Raw genomic sequence first — 16,253 nt, forward strand, 5'->3', positions numbered from 1 at the left:
ATGTCCTCAGCCATAGTCTTCCTTTAATAAATTAGTTTGCAGTTCCTTAAATCAGCACATGGCAGGCACTGAGGTTATTGAACATGTTAATATATTAAATGCGTTACCCCCTCAGCCCTTAAAGGCAAGGTTATGGCTGCACAGTTTATTATTATTACTGCTCTAGCAGACTCAGCGCTCTGCTAAGCCTCCTCTGGAAACTACAGAGCAGGTCCAACTGGCGGAAAGCTCTGCAAGAATTAACTGCTGTTAGAGCAGAGCAGATTGATATATAGATTGCAAAAATGTCCCTGCACCCTGTGCGTGCTGGGACCCTTCTTGACCAGCTAGGGAGAGGGAAAGGGTGCAAGTATCCTGTGCTGGGAGTCCCCTCTGCTCCTAGGGATGCCACCCAGCTCCGAGGAGGGGATGAGGGAGGATTAGCTGCAGGAATTTGCTGCCTTACGCAATGTGGCGTGAGACATGTGGTCCAGACAGGAGGAGAAACACAGTGAGCAAAAGGGCTCTTTAACTTACTATGGAAATGAGGAAAAAAAAAAAAAAAAAAAAAAGAGGGCTGAAAGTCAGAGACTGGCAAATTCAAGTGAAATACTAGGTTTTTTTGTTTTTTGTTTTTTGTTTTTTAATGCAGCTATTAAGCCTTAGCACAAGCCTCAATGGGAAATGTGCTAATTCTCTCTATTTTGAAATCTGCAAATCCAGCCTGGGTACCTTTGTGGAAGATTAGTTTTCAGCTAACACAAGCTGATGGGCTTGATCCAGAAGATGGTTGTATTTTATAGCCTGTATCAATGCAGACAGGCGGGCTAGATGTTCAAACTCTCTCCTTTAATCAGTAAGTCAATACATATAAAAGATAATAACAAAATTTTGAAAAAATGAATTATTTTGCCCAATAAATTATCTAAATTAAAGCTTTCCTTCTTCAGGAGTCTCAATAGGGGACATTATCTCCAGGCAGAGACCTAAATCAAGGCCTGTGCATTATTTAAGTCACACGTAACACCTAATTCAAGGGTTTATCTGGGACGAAGAGTATTGACCTATTGCTTATTCTCCATGTGTGAATGCATCTCACAGCAAAATAGGAGTCTGCTGGTGATAGAGTAGCTGTTGCTCTCCTTGCATGCTACCTGAAAAGAAGGATATGAGAAAAGCTAAAGTCCTGGAAAGTAAAGAATATTTGTATCACAATGTCGCCTTGGATGTTGAGATCCTGCAGTTGTTTTTTTTTGGATTTTATTGTTGTTGCTAAATTATTCACATTTCATAGGACAAATAGAAAGTATAGTGTATGCCCAATATAGGCAAGATAATTTTTCCAGGAATCTTAATGTTTTTATCCCCTACTTTTCATTTTAACTCCACCACATTTAAAATATTATAGTGAATGTTCTGAAAATTTAATTTGCCTCTTTGAATTTAAATGGCAAATCACTTCTAGTCCCGCTTAAACTGCTTTTGGAACATGGGAGTTTCAGCTTTCTCAAAACAACACAAGAATTTAAGCTGCTTTAAGTCCAGAATAAGACCTCGCAGCAGAGTTCAAGCAGCCAGCAATACACAGTTATAAGCAGGCGTAAGAGAGAACCCATCTCTGTGCTGGCGCTGCGTGTGCTGTTCCAGAGCAGCAGAGGGTGGAGTGAGGGGGGGGTCACCATTTCCAACAGTTTAGATATAATCTGTTGATTTTTCAATCTGGGAACTTCTTACTGAACCTTGGGAAGGACCGCTTACCTGCCTAGGATTCAGTGTGACTGTTCTATTTAATTCTGCCTTCCCACCTGCTGCTATTGCTCCTTCAAATATGATTTTTACTGTTTCCAAGGAAGCAATGTTGTTGTTATATATTATTGTTATTATTATTATTTAGGTTAGGAACCAGAACTCAGCAAGGAAACAAGTAGCTGTGAGTCCATCCTTATAGGATTCCTTACCAGTTAGGTAAAATAATTTTGATTTTACTGGAAATTTGCTGAAGGACTTCAGCATTTAATCCTGCCTGCATTAATTAAGGGGTCTTAAAACACAAACTGTAAAAAGAACCCTGATAAGATAAATATTATCCTCCTCCAAGTTGCTCCCAAGATGATAATTCAACTTCTCAGTTGACTTTTATCTTCCTTGAAATGATGCAAACTTAGCTCTGATGAGAATCTGGCCCCTTGAGCCTCCATTCCCAGAAAAGCTAGTGTTATTCCCAATTTTGTCTGACTTTGTGTGCGTGCAGGATGCTCTGTGTGGATATACCCTGTACCAGAGGGATCTCACAGATACTGTTGCAGCCTCACCTCATTCATCGGCATGTGGGTATTGCCTCGTTTAACCCACCAAGGATGAAAATGGATGGGAAGCAGAATAGAAAAAAAAAAAAAAGTAGAAGAGGAAAGACATCAACACTTGCTATGAATTGGTCTTTGGTATTTGTCATAAATTCATTTGCACAAGGATTTTTAGCATTGTCTGCATGATGCCTGCCAGCTCATGTCTGTGCAGGTAGCATGGATGGGGAAGGAAGAGGAGAAGCTACGGCCTTCCCTTGCACAGGAGCAGTTACCTCGAATGCAAGAAAATAAAAAAGGAAGCGACACTGATAGCTTCTGGCAGAGCTTGTCAACCCGAACCTTTGCTTGGAGTGGAACTGAATCAAAGGCAGAGGTGAAAGGAAGTGATGGGATGAGAGCTTCAGGCTGCTAAAGCAGCTGGCTGGGGCCCCCGTGTCTGCAAAGATCCCACTGCAGCAAGAGAGGAGTGTTTGCTGTGGACAGCACTGATGCTAGGGCAGCGTCAGGGACCTGTGTGTATCACCAGCCTTCGGACAGCTGGAGTGGCTTCTTTGTGCCTCTGAGGACTGGAGTCCTTCCCTTGTCACAGTTTTACTTAAAACGTTGCATTCACCAGCCCCCAATAATTCATGCTATGCCGTCCTGGGTAAGCCAAAGCCAGGTGAAAAGCACAGTGGATTTATGAGCTCCTTTGGGGGACATGGTAGCACCAAGATGCTTGGTGGACCTCTCCTCCCATGCTTCCCAACATGGGGATCACAGCGGGATTCTTGGGGTGCCACAGAGCAGAGTTTAAATGGTTCCTGCAGCTCACATCTAGCGTTTGCTTGAGTTTATTTGCTGTGGGTACCATCAGCAGAGGAAATCCAGTTAGGGATTTTTCTGTGGTAACTGAACAAAAATGGGTCATTTTTGGCAGCTTACTTGTGGAGCATTGTGATGGGCAGACGGCAGCAGTAGGGTTTGATTTCAGAAGACTGAGTCAGTTTGCCTTTTTGGTAGTTAGGTCCAAAATTAAATTCCACTTCCATGAAGTCAAAATCTGAACTCATTGGATGCTTTCTGGCATAACAGCTTTTCATTTACAAAAAATGGTGATTCACTGGAACCAGAGGTGTCCATGAGAACATGCTTTTGTCCAACTGGGTTTCTCTGGGTCTACAACAAAACTTCTGGTCCAAGTTGGAGAAAGAGAGGTCTGATTTGGAGCAAGGACCTGAGCCAAGGTGGCCTCATCCTCATACCTGAGTGTCCTAACCACAGAGCTAAGGGTATGTTGGCATGAAGTTAAAAAATAATAAATCTCTCTTACTGGAGCTGTTATGCTGGATCTAAATTATTAAATATCCTTTGGAGAGAAAACTCGTATCCACATCCTAGATGGGTGCCAGGGATATATAGTCAGCTTTTGTCTCTCTTTCTTGGTCTTTCCTGTTGGAGCTATTCCATTTTGTACAAAATGGGCTAAATAAATAATTCATGGACTAAAGAGAGATGGATTTGGTAGCTAGATGGTTATGGCACTTTTCTGAGCTGTGAGGGCATCACGGGTAATTCTCTACTCTGGTGAATAATTGCCTATTTATTTATACTCACCAGACCAGCAGCAGAAGGGGGTGATAGAAGCTCTCTCTGCTTCCACCCAGCTCAGGGATCCGGGGACTCTGGATTGCAGGAGACAGCTGAGGGACCTCAGTCCTCAGCTGAGGGCTATAATAAAATGTGAAAAGTCTATTATATAGTTTTTTTTTATTTTCCTTTTTTTTTTTTTTTTTTGAGAACAAAACAAGCCTCGTGTTCAACACGATTTAGCTAACAGGAGGGCTGGTGCCACATGGCATTGCTGCAGTGAATTTGGAGCCCTCCGCTAGCTCCTGGGCTGTTCTGGGAAACCAAGCAGCCCTTGAGTGAGCTTCAGCCAGGGCCTGGATTTCTTCTCATCATCAGCTCAGCCCATGAAGAGGCACAAGAAAGGGAAAGGAAAAACAGGACATTTTTCCTTTATTTCTCCAAACCTCTATTTTTTCTCTCTTTTCCACCTGTCTGTGTTTTCCCCTCAACAAAGTTTCCCCTTTTCCCACTGTTTCCCTCATGGATAAGTAGGGTTAATAACTGTCTAATTAACTGGCCTGCAACGTGGGAGTTAGAATTAGTGGGATGAGAGCCAGCCAGGCCCTGTGAGGCTGTTGTACCCACAGGTTATCCCACTGCAGGGTCTCAGAGCAGCAGTGAACATCCCTGCGTCCCAGACCCCACCTTGCAGGGGCTGCTCTTCCCACCCTAGCCTGAGGAAGCCTCATTAGCTTTCTGCAGGCTTTATCATGATGCTAAAACCTGGTGTGCAGTACTCCAGGGGTACCTGTGGCTCCTCCTTCTCCCTGGTGCTTCATTGCATGGCCAGCTCATTGGAGCCGTGCTGCTGGGGGTGGGGGCGGGTGTAGGTGCACATCTGCATTGCTCCACTCCAGGCAGCTTCATGTGCACACAGTCCTGAGTAAGTACTAGTGTGGGTTAAAACATGAGCGTTTTCCAGTGAAAGAAATGCTGGTTCTTCAAGAGTGTCCCAAGTCTCTCAAAGGCACCAGTGAAGCCAGGTGGGATGCAGACTGGGCTGCCCAGTCCCTTGCCAGTTCCCAGGGCTGCCCCAGCTGCCCACCAGCCTCCCGGGGTGCCCGGTCCCCAGCCCAACAAAGTGCTGCTCAGGGTGGAAATTACATTTCCCAGCCAGCTCCTCTAAATACTTTTATCTACAGTTGTACCCAGCTGTTCAGGAAGAGGCAGCCAAGGCCCACTTCATTATTTTTTTTTTCCTTTTTCTTTTTTTCCCCCCACTGCTGGCATCTGGAGTACTCATACCTGGAGGCAGGTGGCCTCATGTGCTGGGATGAGGTGGGAGGTGTTGCCAGACTGTGTTGAACTGGGAAGCATCTTTCTCTTTCCTACCATCTCTCCCGGCTGCACCATCACAGCTGAAGGCGATCCAGGATTTTTTTCCCTGCATGAGCCCCAGTGCATATCCAAGATGGATTTTCAGGTTGCACAACAGTCTTGTACCCTGCCTGAACCTCCATTTCTCCACCCCAGTGCAGCAGCAAAGGAACGAAGGGAAGATGTAGCCTTGCACCATGGGGTATCTGCAATGGATAGTGATCTGGGGAGAGTCAGAGGCCTCCTTCATCCGGTTCAGAACCAAATTATTAATTTTCTACTGCTAAGCTTGCAAAATAAAATAATAATAATAAGCCATATTGACCAAAATATGTTTTCTGCTTCCTTTCAGGGAATCTGACTAAACATATGAAGTCAAAAGCCCACAGCAAAAAATGTCAGGAGATGGGCGTGTTGGTATCTTCACTGGTGGATCTGGAAGCCGAAGAAGGTAAAATTCTTCAACTTTATAAACTTGCTATTGCTTCTGAAAAAAAGTCAGTATGTATTCAAGCAAAAGACGTGGGGTGGTTTTGATCACCCAAGGCTCCTTCCAGCACCCAAGAGTGAATTTCTCCTTGCACTGGGTGAGTTGCAGAACCATCCTGGGGGACTTCATCGATGGGATGGTCTATGTATGAGCCCGTGCCTTCCTGCTGGGGCTTTGTGCCTGTTTGTCTGAAATATTTTGGCTGGCTGCAAACAGAAGAGTAAGCAGACAGATAGGGAGCATCCTGCGTTTGTGCTCCGCATGTGGGCTATATACATAATAATAAATAAGGGATCTGTGGCGTGAGAAGGTGCTCTTTGGTATTTGGGCTATGTCTAGAGAGAATTTCAGTGCAGGAGCCTTATGGCTATGCTCCAGCAGAGCCTGTGTGTCTCGTGGTTGTAGAGGGAGTCCCAAAGCAGCAAAGTGAGACCCACAAGAAGCCTTGCATGAGGCTGTAACCTCGCCCTCTTTGCTGCTGCAAGCACAGTCATGTGGGTGACGGACAAAAAGTCACTCCTGGCACCCATGGTAAGGGTCTGCAGCTGAAGTGCTGAGCATTAGCAGATGCTCACGCTGCTGCCCTGATGTTCTTGCAAAGGAGATGCACTCCTGTGACATGGAAGGAGCACCAGGGAAGGACATTTCCATGAAAATCATGTTCTAGGGACCTGCCCTGAATGTCTAGGCTGATCATGGAAGACTCTGAATTACAAATGTCAACCTAGGAAGACTCTAAATTACTGGAGCAACCATGGGCTATGTCTGGAGGGACTGGTGCAGACATGAGCAGAAAGATCCAGCCTGCACCCTGCCCCACTGCTGGGAGCCTCAGCAAAGCAGGACGGGGGCAGCTGCTTTCTTCATCCCTCACTCTCCCAGGTCTGTTCTGTCTGTAGGATGAAGGTGAACCACTCAGGTCTGTAGTGACCTGGAATGTTTCTCAGCAGGGAAAGAGCCATCAAAACCAAAATAACATGGTGCTTTAACATTTAATGGCATTATTCTGAGTGCTTTACAAGAAGATACATTTGCCCTGACTCACCTGCTCATTTCTTTCATCTGCTTATGAGCAAACACAAAGTCTGTCCAAGGGTCTGTAAATTCAGGAGTCTGTCTGTGCTATGAGAAGTACACATGACTCTCATTTATTAATTTCTGCCCTGATTTATAGTAGTATCTGCAGCTGAATTTCCCTGAAGTCATCCCAAAAAGCAGACCTACTCCTGGGGAGGTTGGGCAGCATCAGGCAGGACTGTGGTGACCATGAGAATTTTGGCCGCCTGTCTCCATCAGAAATGTTGAGCGAAGGGTGAGGAAGATCTCCAAAGGAGCATGTGGAAGTCTCTTGTATACTTAGCTGTCTGAGCTAGGAAAAGATATTTTACCCAAATTGTTGGGAGGCTGTGGTCTGACAGCTGGGAAGGGTTAGGTTATGAGTCTCCAGGGACCAGTTAGATGTTTTTATGATTGTTATTCTGTTTCCTTTAGCAAGACCCCGGGTATTTGGGGTTGGAGCCGCAATGCGGGATGACTGAGAAGAAGCCTTAGAGGTAGTGGACCTCAGGTCCTCATGAAATTTATCTTACCTGCATTTGCATTCGGCAGGGTGTTTGTGTTTATAGGAAGCACAGCGCATACCAGAGATAGTAGGTGGAGAGGTGCTGGGGGCACAGGTCCATCTCTGTCATTGTGTTTACTCCTGGAAGCATTTAGTGCTGCAGAGCAGGCTGGTGTTTTCTGTTTGCATTGTGTTGCAGGCTAGGCATGACACCGTTGACCATTCCTGGCTGCTGCCCCAGAAATCCCAGTAAGAAAGCAGCTCTTATGGCTGCATTTAGCATTGTTCTTTCCCATTTCCTATTTCACTCCCCTGTCTCACCCCAAACCATTTCGATTCCCCGGTCCCTGGGATTCATTCTGCCGCAGCCCGCAAGGGTTTGTTGACAATGGGTTAACGCGAGCTTCATAAAACACATGGCGCCACGGTTATTTTTATAAAGTGAACATCAGCTGAGCAAGTTCTGGAGACGGTGCTGTGAGCCAGGGAATGTTAATTCGGCAGGAACAACAAACAGCGCTTATCACCCTGGTCCCCTGCTGAGGTCAAGTCCATCAGAGGCTTTATTGGGATAGGGGCTGGTTCCCGGGCCATGGGCACTGTCACATGCTTCCTGCTTTATAGGTAATTGAAAATCATTAAGTGAGTTTCCATACAAGCCCATAATGGGAATGGAGTTTGCCTGTGTGCTGTGTCCTCAGGGTATAGCCACACTGGCTAGTTAAACACTCGTGGGGACATCTGCAGGCATTGGCATGCCGCTGTCCTGACTTAAACTGCAGGAGCGGTCCCCTGGTCATGTCTGGTCCAGGCCATCTACCACACTTCCAAAAAACTATTGAGCACAGTTTAGGATTTATCATGGGCCCAGGACCACTCCTGAGCGGGAGGTTGGATGTGGCCATCCTGTGCTGGAGGTGATCGGTGCCAGCTGGCTGTGGAGCTCCTGCCACCATCCTGGAACAGACGTGGTCTGAAGGCAGATGTGACGGTTCTTGGCCTGAGCAGACCATGGCTCAGCTTGCTAGTGGTGGGGCTGGAGGAGCCACCTGAGGAGGTTAGCCAGCCCAACCCTCCATGACCTTGCGGTGCAGCAGCACCAAGCCCTGTCAGGCCTGGGCTCAGGCTCAGGCCAGGTGTAGTCACCTGGGCACACAGGGGACAAGGACATGGGAGAAATAAAGAGCCCTGCCACACTTCCACTGCTGTTACTAGACAGCTGTGCCTGTTTTCACAGGGACACACACATCTACTTTGCTTCTGAGTTAATCTCTTAAAACCTTCTCATTTCAACGAGCCTTTTCTGTGTACCCAGTGGTGTGCTCAAGTTGTTATGTTAGGAAATCTTTTGCAAGTTGCAAAATGCACTGAGCTCCACAGCGGAGGCGAAGACGGATGGACCAAGAGTGCAAATACTCCAATGCTGAGGTGCCTCTCTGCCACAAGGGATTGTTCTTTTCCTTTTAAATGTATTGGACCTCCTGGCTTTTTTCTAGCTCTTCAGAGCAACCTTTTGGCCAGGTATAGACATGCTGTACTTGGCTGGGACCATTCCACAGGAGGGCACGGCTGAAAGAACCTGGTCAGGGATTTTGCAGTTGCTGCCCCAAGGGAGAAGTGCTGGCATGGCAGCAGCAGAGAAAGGCTGCTCCATGTGGGATTGCTGGAAGACTCCTTCAGTCCAGGAACAGACTTAAATAATTGACTAGATCACAGCCTCCAAAAATCAGTCCCTGCTGTTATACCACCTACAGGTGATGCTTCTGCAGGTTAAAGGTAGATAGGGAAAGAGGAAAGTGGCTCCTGAAATGTTGGTTATGTGACTCTGAAAAAACAAGCATTATTTTGAACCTGTCCATTATAGTCAATTAGAACTAATGAATCAATTAATTGAGTGTCACTTTTGAAAAGCTGCAGATCAGGAGCCCTATTTACGTTACACATAATTGCAGGCTTCTGAGGACAGAACCACAAGGGCCCACTTAGTGGGTCGGGGGGAATGCTTGCATTCATCGTTTCGTTCAGTCGTGCGTCCCAGGCTCACACATGGTTAATAGCAGTGCATGGAGCAGTGCAAAAGCCAGACCAGGCTGTGAGCCAACAGGAGCTTGTGAAAACAGAGGGCTGGCAGGTGAGGAGGATGAGCTGGTCCCAGCCTTTGGCCTCGCTGCGAGGGGAGGACTAAAGGTACAGCCCAGGTACGGTCAGCTGTGTGGCTGCGGGTCGGCTGGGAGGGTGCTCAGCAGAAATGTTGGGACTGTCAGCTGGGGGACTTCTGTTTGGCCATTGTTAAATCACTGCTCGCTAATTGTGGCTGAGCATGTGGTTGTTGGACACCTGCTAAGCCCACTGAGGGAAGGTCCTGCGGAGGCTGCAGAAGGATGGGAGCCCACGAGCTTTCAGAGAGGACTTCTCTCGCCGTGTTGCTGTTGGCTGTGCGGCAGCTTGCTGGAATGCGTTGCGCTGTCTGGACTGTATTGCATTATGCAAGCAACCCATGTAATTTTAGAATTACGAAAAATATACAGTCCCCATTTCCTCCCATTGATGAAGACCATTTGTGTTTGTGTAAAGGGGACAGTCTGCCAGGAAGGAATGCAGAAAGGTGAAATTGGGAAGGCACAGTGTCAGAGGAGCATTTCCTTTCTCTTCCATTTTCTTTTTCACCTGGTTAAAGCTAACACTGGACTTCTGCTGAAATTTCATATATTCTGCCTCATGAGTCAGGAGGCCTGTTGCTCATAAATGTCAAGTAAATACTAAATAAAACAGCCAACGGGAAGGTCAGAAGATTGTATTTGGTACTGTAATAGTTGAGGGTATGTAGATGGATGAGAAAAGAATGCAGAAATGGTGCATGAGAAATCAGAGTTCGCAGCTGTGTTGCGCATCCCCTGCTCTCAGTGTAGTGGGTTGGAAATAGCCTCCCCTGTGTAAACACACACTATCGTCTCTCTTCTTCCTGAAGAGGCTCAGAACAGAGCCTAGCAATGAGTAGTTTAATTAAAAAAGCAAAGAAAAAAAAAAAAAAAAAAGAGGCTATTTACATGTGCGGGAATACTGCTGCACTCTCCTTCGGGGGCAGGCAGGGAGGGAGCAGCAGTTCCTAAAGCTCCCTGGATTATTTTAAACTCAAGCTGTATTTCACTTGATTGTTTTGATTTCTATTTAAGGGGCAGGGGAAAGAAAGGGGTGTTACTATAAAAGGAGATTGGAGCATAATTCTTCACTGTTGCACTGGTTTTGCTTGGTGTGACTGTACCAGTTTGGTGGAATACCACAAGGATAACACAAACTTAATGAGATGGTGTGCAGAAGCCCTCAAAGGCATTATTGGGGCATGTTTTGCCTCTGTCCCTCTCCCCACCACCAACCCCTGTCTTCTCCTGCCATGTCCTTCCTCTCCCCATCAGCTCAGCAAAATGCTCCTGTGTTGCAAGTTGCCAGGGCTGCTGGTTCAGGCCTGAGCTCTCTGCCCAAATGGAGCATGTTAGGAGGCCAAAGCAAAGTCCCTTTGGGATGTCTCGGGACTCACCAAGCCCTTCCCTCTGTGGGAAATGCAAACAGTGTCCCAATGCGCAACCGGCTTCACGTTTCCCTCACTCTGTCCTTCTGACCTTGCTGTCTGTCCTGGCCAGCGCCTGTCTGTACTGTGACTGGGGCCAAAAAAAAGGAGACCACACAGGAGAAGGCTCTCCAGGCCTGACACCATGCAGCAGGGGCTGAGGCTGGAGCTGTCTGTCCATCCGTACGCCCACAGATATCAGCCCCCCAAGCCAGAGGCAGGGACTAGCTCGTAGCTCTGGTGGTGAGATACATTCCCTTTCCAGGCAAGAAATGTGCACAGTTCACCCCAGAGCCGGGAGAATGAGTCTTTTGGAATAATATTTGTTCTGAAGTCAGTTCCTTTGGGAGTTTGCAAATAACCCGCTGCTGGATCCTGGGTCCAGCAAACACCATCATTATACAAGCATTGCACAATGCAAGCCAGCCTCTTGGTGGAGAGCTGCTAAATACATGCCTTGTTCCACTAGGGTCAGAGGGTAGCCAAATAGTTCGTGAACATTTACAGGTAAGGCCCCGTTATTCAAAGTAAACTGAATTAGGCATTTATCCACAGATCACAGGGACTTCTCCCTGTGTGGCCATGTTGCCTTCTGAAAGCCACCCTGCCTGCTGCAAGCAGGTGTGGTCCAGCCTCTGCATTAACTCTGCTGAGTTTCCCTTCTGGCTCGTCTTGCTGATGGCAGCCCTACATGGAAAACTGTGTCAGTGTCCATTGGAGGAGGAGCAGCGTCCTAGGATGAACTGATGGGGAGGAGAAGCCAGCAGTGCTGCAGTTAGCTGCCTGGCTCCGTGCAGGTGTCAAAGCAGCAGCTAGGCTCTCCCCTTGCAAAGCAGGGAGCAAGCATGTCCCATCAGTATGGCACCCATCGCCTTGGTGCTCGGCTCATGCAGAGTTCGAGAAATTGGTGTTTTCTTAGCCCCTCCAGAGCAGTGGAAACTTGAGAAAAGCCTCCTGACAGCACAATTTTGTTGAGCTACAGTGACATCCAGTGGCTGTTCCCGATGGACCTCTTCAGGCTGAGCTTTCATTTTTCTAGCATCCACTGCACATCTGGCATGGGAAAATGCAGGTTTTCTCTGCGCAGAGCAGAGGGTGAGCCAGCAGCAATCTGCTTGCAAGCTTGGTGCTCATCTCAGAAAGCTTCTGCTGGTTCTTCAAGTAGAAGAGAGATACTGTATTTTATACATACAGGCAGATAAGTTTCAAATTCTTTGGAATTTGCTTTCTATATACTCCACTCTGTTTACAGACTCTAATTATCAAAGCATCACGATGTGAGGCTTTCCATAGACATGTCTGCATCACAATTGGGAAAAACCACGGAGGTTCTTTCAGCACTGTTGTTTGCATTTTTAATAAAAACCTGTCTTGCTAATCTTTAAATGTCATGTTATCTAGATAGGACAAGGCCCAACACATGGAAGATGGGAGCTGTCATCCCAGCAGCCTTCCTGTGCTTTAGCAGCTGTAGACATTTTGTGGGCACCATTACAACAAATAGCTGTAAAAAGAATATCAAAGGATGATAGTGCTGCTGTTCTCCTAATCTAGCCAGAACTTGTTTTTTGTTCCTGGAGAAAGGTAGCCAGGCTGTGTGATGGTGTATGGCAGAAGCAGGGGCCTATGGCAGAGCAACGGCTGAAGCCAAAATTTGGGCAGAGGAGATGGTCCCAGTGGTGAGATTCACTGAGCTCAAAGCAGTGAAGGTGCTGGGACTATCAGGAGCAGAACTGGAAGAGAGGGCAAGGCTGCAGGCTCTGAAGTATGAGATAACTAGATCTAGGAAATAACTGGGTCCTGCCTGCTCTTGTCCCATTAGAACTTTTGAGCGGATTCAGCACAAAACCAGCCTGTGTCTGTTTGTGTGTCTTATATTCTGTGTTTTGTGTCTGCCCATCTCTGCAGGAACCAGTGAAGACCTATTCCAGGACTCTGAGGGGCGGGAGGGATCTGAGCCTATCGAGGAACATCAGTTTTCAGACCTAGAGGAATCTGACGATGATGATGACAATGAAGATGATGAAGATGAGGAGGAAGAGGAGAGCCAAGATGAGCCACCTTTAAAGTTGCCAGAAGGCAAACATACTGGCCCACCAATGCACTCTTTAGGTGGCTCTCCATCTTCTCAAGAGGAAGGCACTGAAACAGCATTGTCCTTAGCCCAAGAAACTGTTTCCAGCAGCCAAAAAGTAGGTGAAGGCCAGCAGGCCTCCTCCTCTGGGCTGGAAACCAAGTGGTCAGCAGACAGCAGTGACATTGCTGTGTGCCACAGCTTCTTGAGTCTCCACAGACCAGCTTTGACTTCCACTGAACAATTGGCTTCTGCTGAAAGGGAGTCTGTCACAAGGCCGCAGATGTCCTTAGCTATGGACCTGTCAACCTCAAAAGACACCTCTCCGAGAAAAAGGTGGTCTCCAAGCCAAGACTCTGGCAGAGGTGGTGGCAGCAGCAGACCAATGCTAGCCAGAAAGCACCTGTTAACCAAAAATGAAACTTCACCGAAACAGTTCTCACCAACAGGAGAACTGTCTTCTCTAAGGTGCCTGTCTCCAGGGAGAGGGTTGTCTCCTTGCCAGCGCGTCTCTCCCAGGAGGGATGCATCTCCCCTGAGATGTGTGTCACCAAGACTTGAGCTGTCACCCAGCAGGCATCTTTCCCCCAGAAGAGAGTTGTCCCCAAGAACATACCTTCCACCAGAAGGGGATGTCTTCCCTGTGAGGCACTCGTCTCCGAGCAGAGAGATGTCATCAGTCAGATATTTATCGCTGAAGAAAAGCATGCCCCCAGGCTGTTCAGAGTCACCTAGGTATCCATCCCCTGGGAAAGAGGACTTGCCTGGTACGAGCAAATTAGCAGCAGATGACAAAGTTCAAAGCTCATATCAAGCCCAGCATGGAATATTATCTTCAATGCCTCTACCTCACAGGTTCTTTGGCAAAAATGTACAGCTCTATGAGTCCAAGCTGGTAAGTTCAAGCCCCTCTTGCCCTCTAATACGTTCTCTGGTATGTTTTTTACTGAACCTTGCAATGCAGAAGTGCATAGTGTCTGTAACTGTGATGTCGCAGATAACCCAGGGAAGAGTGGCAGTGGACCACAACATGTTCTGCACATGCTGCTCTGGTCCCCTTAGAAGGGACAAATAAAGTTTTCCCTTTTCCAAGGGGCTTTCTACTCTCCCTGAACCAAGCTGTTCTTGCTTTTCCTCCCAAAGCAAGCAGTAAGGATGTCCACTTAAAAATGTCTGAAATCGTCACAAAGAGACTTTTTCCCTGGGAATTTCAGACCTATTTCTTAGATTTCACCAGTTTGGGTGAAGCTCTACCCACTTTTCCGTGGTCAGTGACCTGAACCAGATTTGGGCTAGCCAAGGGTCTTACGCCCTGTTGCAGACTCCTGGGCTATGTGGATGTCTAGCCACCTCTGTTAGATTAACTGCTGATAAATGTTTGTTTGGACATCTCTGATTTCATCTCACTTCTCTCTTCAGCACAGAGAGGTGCTTCCCACTGGGTCCAGAAAATCATTTAATCTCTCTGCTGGACATATCAAATCCTATGGGTAAAGGAAAATTACATGTTCCTCCCACTGCTACAGGCAAATTAGACGTCGGGTTTGGTGGAACGTTAAGAGATCTCCCATTTCTGCTGATGTGCCTGGCTCTCCTGTAATTTATGCTGATGAACATGAGATCCAGTTGCTGGAGTTGCTCTGCTGTGAAACTGGTGTGAGGAGACACTCGAGCCCTTAGGGCCTGCCCTGGGAAGAGAGAGGCCTTTATCCAGCCCTCGGAGGACCGGTCATGGCAGATGCTGACCCAGGTCTTCCCCAGAAAAGCCACGCAGCCCAGTGTGCGTTTCTCCTGTGTCTTTGACAACGTTCCCTCTTTTGGTGCTGCCTTCCTTGTGCTTTCCACTATGAGTGCTTGCCTTACCTTCCTAGAGGCCATCAGATGTTTTAGGCTAAAGCTTTTGCCTACTTTAATGCTGTTTCCCTTCCCTTTTGATTAACTGTCTGGTGAATCTCAGGGCTGTGGAAACCCCAGTTCTTCAGCTATAAACCATCTCTGTCAGGAAAACTGCCCACCGCTACTGGTTGTAGCAAATCCTCTAACCTCTCTAGTCCACATTGGGAGAATGCAGTACCTACCCCTGCTTATCTGCCCCTTCCCATCTTGTTACTTATGCTCTCACCCACATACCTATTCCTCCATTGTCCTGCTCCTCTTACACACCCAAACACACCTTTGTTGCTTCTTTCCATAGCAATTATAAAGACACAAATGGGAAACTTTCCTCTCATTGCTGATATGGACAGCTAGGCTTTCATTGCAAAATTACATTCCTGTTAAGGCCACAAGAGGCGGAAAGATCAGAGCTGGATTTGTTGGATACCCACAAGGAGCTCAGTGTCCTTTATGGTAATGGTGTCCATCACTTGGAAACTTAAAGATGAACTGAGCTTAGCTTGAGTGTAAGGCTTTTGTCCACGTCTGCGCATCAGGTCTCACCATGGCCATGTCTTTTCCCACTGGCTCCTACTGCAGGTAGCCCCACCTCCTGATGGCTGTTTCACCAGTGAGAGGATTTGGTTTGGGTTTCCCAGCACCCTTACAGTGATTCTGCCAAGACCGTGTGGATAAGTGACATTTAGGAAGCATTTGGTTTTGTAACTGCTGGCCAAGTAATCTCTATCTTCTGTGGCTCTTGCTTTCTCTCTCCATCTCTCTTTTGCTGCCTTCCTCTGCCACCTCTTCATAGAGGTCCAGCTCTAAGGGTCTGTCAATTCTCCACAGTTCCATAGATTTGCCCTCTGGTGAATCCTCAAATCATATAACCCCATCTTAATGGACAGTTTATTTCAGTTTCTGTTGCTTCTTCTTCTTGGGAGTCCTGTTTAGGGGTTTAGTTATAAGCTCATCACTAATTAATCCATTTCTGTTTAGCCACATATCTCTCCATGATGTACATTAGGAAACTATGTGAAGCACCGGGAGAGAAAGAGGAAAAGGTAAATTGGTAGGGTCTTAACCCTTGATTTCTACAGACCACACCATGAGGGTGGTGGTGGGGACCACACTGTTGGGTGTGCTTTTTGTTCATGCTCTCTCCCTCAGTCCAAAGCGTCCTTGCAATTAGCAGCTGTAAGGATGTAATGTTGCTTTAGTAAAATGCAATAAAAACTGTTAATATTGTTCTGGATGCTGAGAAAATCCATGTACCAAAAGGGATCCGAGGATGCTGGGAATGCTGGCATCCTCTGCTGGGGTTTCAGAGGCCACTCTGATAAAGAGCCAAGCCTGAACCAAAGCCCTCGGTCTGTGCCCTAACAGACTGTGCATTCGTGTACCCAGAAGGCAAATGCCACGGGCTCTCTTGCTCCTTAAGGGTTTGGAGTCCTGAGCCTCCCTCAGTTGATCGA

At 47.1% G+C, this 16,253-nt stretch overlaps 1 protein-coding gene across 11 annotated transcripts in view; it reads left to right on the top strand.

Annotated features, from left to right (window-relative positions):
- Nucleotides 1–16,253, top strand: part of HIVEP3 (HIVEP zinc finger 3) — a 298,262-nt gene that overhangs the window by 275,551 nt on the left and 6,458 nt on the right. For all 11 annotated transcript variants that reach the window (XM_084497409.1, XM_084497413.1, XM_084497414.1 and 8 more), the window contains 2 exons: nucleotides 5,566–5,664; nucleotides 12,738–13,798. In XM_084497409.1, coding sequence (XP_084353535.1) covers nucleotides 5,566–5,664; nucleotides 12,738–13,798 — 1,160 coding nt within the window. The remainder of the gene's footprint in view (nucleotides 1–5,565; nucleotides 5,665–12,737; nucleotides 13,799–16,253) is intronic.

The sequence above is a fragment of the Aythya ferina genome (genome assembly GCF_964211825.1).
Source record: "Aythya ferina genome assembly, chromosome: 24".
NCBI lineage: Eukaryota > Metazoa > Chordata > Aves > Anseriformes > Anatidae > Aythya > Aythya ferina.